Below are 4,704 nucleotides of genomic sequence, written 5' to 3' on the forward strand. Positions count from 1 at the left end.
AATATATAGGGCTATATATATATATATATATATATATATATATATATAAACCATTCAAGGTTTTATTTAGTGTTTTGTTTTTTATTTGTAGCTGTTGGATGAGCTGGCCACTCTGACCTTCTTCTTCCTAACCGGACACAAGTTCCGGCCAGCCTCCTACAACCCGTACCTACTGTTGTCTGTGGAGGATGAAGACGTGGAGATGGACGATGTGTAAGAAATCATACATAAATACACAGCTACTGGTGCATATCCACCTTATTTTTAACTTAGCTTGCCATTTTACTTGAATGTGCTTTTCCAGCCAGTGTCAGCTGCATTCACTGGTATTTTTTGGTATAATATATAATTATTATCTTAATCATACACACTGGTTTAAAGCATTAAAGGGGTCATGAACTGCATTTTTTTATTATTATATAATGTCTTATGAGGTTCACTTATAATGTTAGTGTGATTTTACTTAAAGGGATAGTTCACCCAAAAATGAAAATTTGATGTTTATCTGCTTACCCCCAGGGCATCCAAAAGACACAAAACGATCGGTCTGTGCAAGAAACTGAACAGTATTTATATAGTTTTTTACCTCTGATTCACGCAATGTCCGAACTGTTCGAACTGTCCTGAGCGGCGGCGCGTCCTCCTGAGCGCGTTCTCAACAGCAGGCGCGTGAGGCGTCATCGTCTTCTTCTTCTTGCTTTACGGCAGATCGCAGACTTTTAAGTGCATTACCGCCACCTATCTCTCAAATGGACCATTGACACTCTATCTACAATCTCAATTAGGAGTGTGAATGGTCCACTTGAAAGCTGAAAGAGAAATTGATTCGCGACATGACGCAGCAGCGCTCACGTCCGATGTAGATATGTTAGGATCGCAAGGAAGGCAATTCAAAGACTATTTTTCACAATTTACACTACATAGTGTCTTGTAATCTTGTAATGTCATCTTTATGATTCTGTTGATGGAGTAATCCTGTGCTTGCATCTCTCTAGTATTTCCTCTCATTCTACTACAAGCGCGTATCAGTGGGCGGGGCTAAAGAGGCAGTGATGTAGAAGCAGGCGTTGATCTTCTCCTGCGGAGGCGGTGCTTAGCCACACTATTACATCATAAAATGGCACAATCCAAAACAAGTCGTTTTCTGAGCTTGGTTTCAATAAAAGCTGTTTTTAAACTAACGAGAAAGTTTTGAGTTTTGAAACTTACAGCATGTTTTAATACTACATTGACCTGTTATATGTCAAAAGATCAAGGGTAATTTGATTTCTCAGTTCATCACCCCTTTAAGTGTTTTAGTGTTTACTGCACTTTAGTCGTCTATTTATTTATTTTATTTTAAATATAATGAATCAGAAGTCTTGCTCATTCACAGGAAAAAGCTTATTTCCACGTTGAAAAATAAGGTGAATGTAACAAAAAACAGGACATTTCAAGAACGTTTCTGCCCTCAAGCGTTTGCACAAGTTTGAATGGAAGTGAATGGACTGTACCTTGACATGTTTTCATAGTACGTCATTCTTTTATCTCAAAAGGTCCAGGACAGTTTGATTTCTCAAGATAATGTGACTCACTCACAGCACAGAGAGCCAGTGATGACAGATGACCATACGAGACTGTCTCTCTCAGTTTAAAATGAAGATTATTACTCTGATTTTTTTGCTTTTATTATAATAAGAGCATCTTTCTTCTCTATGTGTTTTTCGCGTGCAACTCTTCTACATACCATGACCCTCTTGCTCTCCATTACCAGCAGTGACCTGGTCACACGGACAGGTTTACAATGATCCAGCCACCTGTCATGGCTCTAGAAGAAGCCCAGACTTGGTAGCCATCCTCATTACATGCCCTAGCTGAGAGCACCTGTAATGCCCTGTTTCTTTACACATGCACATCCAAACGTTTGCTACTTATTTCAAAGCTGTGCCACTTGCTCACAATTTGAGTGGCCTCATCAGGTCAGATGATTCAGTGTGTTTTAATGACTTTCTCTTGCTTCATCTCTTCAGGCTTTGTCATTTTTCCCCATCGTTGTGATTTTCTCTCTAAGATCTCGGTGGATTGCATTTCTCTCCACTCCCTGATGTCCAAGTCTTGTTCTGTTCTTTGACAACCCCTATCCTCCCAAGTCCCCATCTCCCATTCACCCCGCATTCCGCATCCCCTCAGGCGGCATGTGCTCTATCCACCCCCCACCCCGGCATTTCCCAAAATAGCCCTGTGACTCCATATGTCCTTGTTCCTTGCTTGCACTTTCCGCTGTCTTCTTATCCTTCACCTCCTCCCACAGTATATCTCCCACCTGCCTTACACAGGGCATTGTGCTGTACTCTCACTTGTATTCCTCCCAAGCTGAATGGGCAGAGAGCTTTTTTGTGGCCTATTTTCCCAAAAACTTTTTTTGGGGTGACTTGTGATGCGGCCTAATTCAGCTGTCCTCATTGAGTCTCGCAACGAACACAGAAAAGATGGATGATGGTAACCACAAAAATAGAGAGCATTGTTCTCATGAGCATTCAGAGTTTAGGTCCAAACTGCCCTGTGTGCCTTTATTCATTCATTCTTTCATTCAGACACCTTTTATTATAGTGCAACAGTTGGGTTATCTGTGCGTTCATATCGCCGCCGGTGAGAGTGTCAAAATTCGCTCTGGCTGCCCTGCCAACAGTGCTGTAGAAAGATTTGTGGACGCTCTGACGTAGATCGAATGCTTGGTCCTGTAAACTTTATTTAAAGGGGCGGCAAAGAAAACGAGCTTGTTGATCGTGTGCAGACTGACCACAAGTAGGGTAGAAGTTAACCTCATAAAATATTTTAAATGTGAAAGTAAGAAATTGATAGATGGAAAGAACTTAACGATTATAGTTACATGTTTGCTAACTAAATAAACCAATTAAAAGCCATTTGTGAGGTGTGGCTTTTGTGTTCATGGTTAAAGGGGTCATATGATGCGATTTAAATTTTTCCTTTCTCTTTGAAGTGTTACAAGCTCTTGGTGCATAAAGAAGATCTGTAAAGTTGCAAAGACTAAAGTCTCAAATCCAAAGAGATATTCTTTATAAAAGTTAAGAGTCAACCACGCCTACCTAAAATGGCTCGTTCTAACACGCCCCCACATATCTACGTCACGATGTGGGAAGATTTGCGAGTAGCGCTTGTTTGTCATTTCTCCTATCACAAATGCAGAGATGGGGCCCGTTCTTCGTACGTCGCTTATTACATCCAAGAAAATGTCACATCCAAGATGATATCATCGCGCTAATCAGGATCTTGCTAATTCGGTTCTTCGAACGCAGCTGTTGTTGATGATTAGTATGGCTGGATTGAGTTATCTGAGATAATTGCGCATTCATGGGTTGGTTTAAAAGGGGCTATGTATCGATACTCTAAACCACAATCAGCAATGCAGCGATTGTCTGGCGGCAAGACAGCAACGTAATGACATCATATAACTAAAAATGACACCTGACAAAAAACTTGACACAGTTCTGGACTTTTATAAGGAAACAGCCAAGCGAACAAAACTACATAATGTTATAATAGATAAATTAAATGTGCACTGTTATTTTATTTAAATATTTTACATGATTCCCAATTGTTTTATTCACGATTTCTAATATTTGTACAGGCTTTACATTTTTATTTCAATGTAGTAATTAGCAATTCATTTAATTTTATATTTAAAATTCCCAATTATTTATATTCACGATTTCTAATATTTTTTACAGGCTTTACATTTTTATTTCATTGTAGTAATTAGCACTTCATTTAATTTTATATTTGAACAGATTTTTTTTACGTGACAGCAAGATCATGTTATCTGCATCTCCTGCGCTCCATCAAGCCACTCCCATAATATGTCATCACTCAAATTAATGCACGACTCTACATTATCTGTATAGCATGTGTGTAAGACTCAAATACAAGTATGAAGTAATAATTTTATGACGAATAAATCTTTCAGTGAGTAAAACTGGCTGTGTCTATAGTATTAAAGACTACACAACATTATTATATTATCTTTAAATTAATTTTTAAATGATTATTATTTTTAATTATTGTCCCTGGATAAAGTAGCGGTGGTAGCGGACAGATTTTAAATCTCAATTCTTAAAAAGATGCAATCTAATCCTGTTTACATTAAATAAACCTGCTCCTGAGCAGGTTTAAGCTTACGGACCTGTTGCTATGATAGCAACTCCAGGATGAGCTTCGAAGAGCCAAATAATCCAAGATCATGCCAAATCATCAATAATCAAATCCAGCTAACTGAGTTAGCAACGTACGAAGAACGGGCCCCTGCTTTTGCCTCTCACGTTATTTACACTGCATGCGCAAATCAGTGAGCGGGGCTAAACAGGCAGTGATGTAGAAGCAGGCGTTTATCTTCTTCTGCGGAGGCGGGGTTTAGCCACACGATTACGTCATAGAGCGGCACATTCCACAAGCTGTTGTTTTGGCAGACTGGTCATTAGAGGTCGATCAATAGTGGACCTGTTGCTATGACAGCAACTCCGGGATGAGCTTTGAAGAACCAAACAATCCAAGATCATGCCAAATCATCAACAATCAAATCCAGCTAACTAAGTTAGCCACGTACGAAGACGCATAAAACGACAGTAATAAGTCATTATAATCCGTAATTATGTCGCCACTGGATGCAACAAATGCCTCGTTTATAATGGGTTTTAATGTTTTTGTCTC

At 39.2% G+C, this 4,704-nt stretch overlaps 1 protein-coding gene across 4 annotated transcripts in view; it reads left to right on the forward strand.

The window, feature by feature from the left end:
• Positions 1-4,704, forward strand: part of LOC107693862 (protein GPR107-like) — a 28,382-nt gene that overhangs the window by 14,364 nt on the left and 9,314 nt on the right. For 2 of the 4 annotated variants that reach the window (XM_016493393.1, XM_016493394.1), the window contains exon 17: positions 92-213. In XM_016493393.1, the coding sequence (XP_016348879.1) occupies positions 92-213 (122 nt within the window). Of the gene's footprint in view, positions 1-91; positions 246-4,704 lie in introns of those variants that run through there. The other 2 variants (XM_016493395.1, XM_016493396.1) reach the window with 2 other exon arrangements.

The sequence above is a fragment of the Sinocyclocheilus anshuiensis genome, unplaced genomic scaffold (assembly GCF_001515605.1).
Source record: "Sinocyclocheilus anshuiensis isolate Anshui unplaced genomic scaffold, SAMN03320099.WGS_v1.1 scaffold1392, whole genome shotgun sequence".
In the NCBI taxonomy this organism is placed as follows: Eukaryota; Metazoa; Chordata; class Actinopteri; order Cypriniformes; family Cyprinidae; genus Sinocyclocheilus; species Sinocyclocheilus anshuiensis.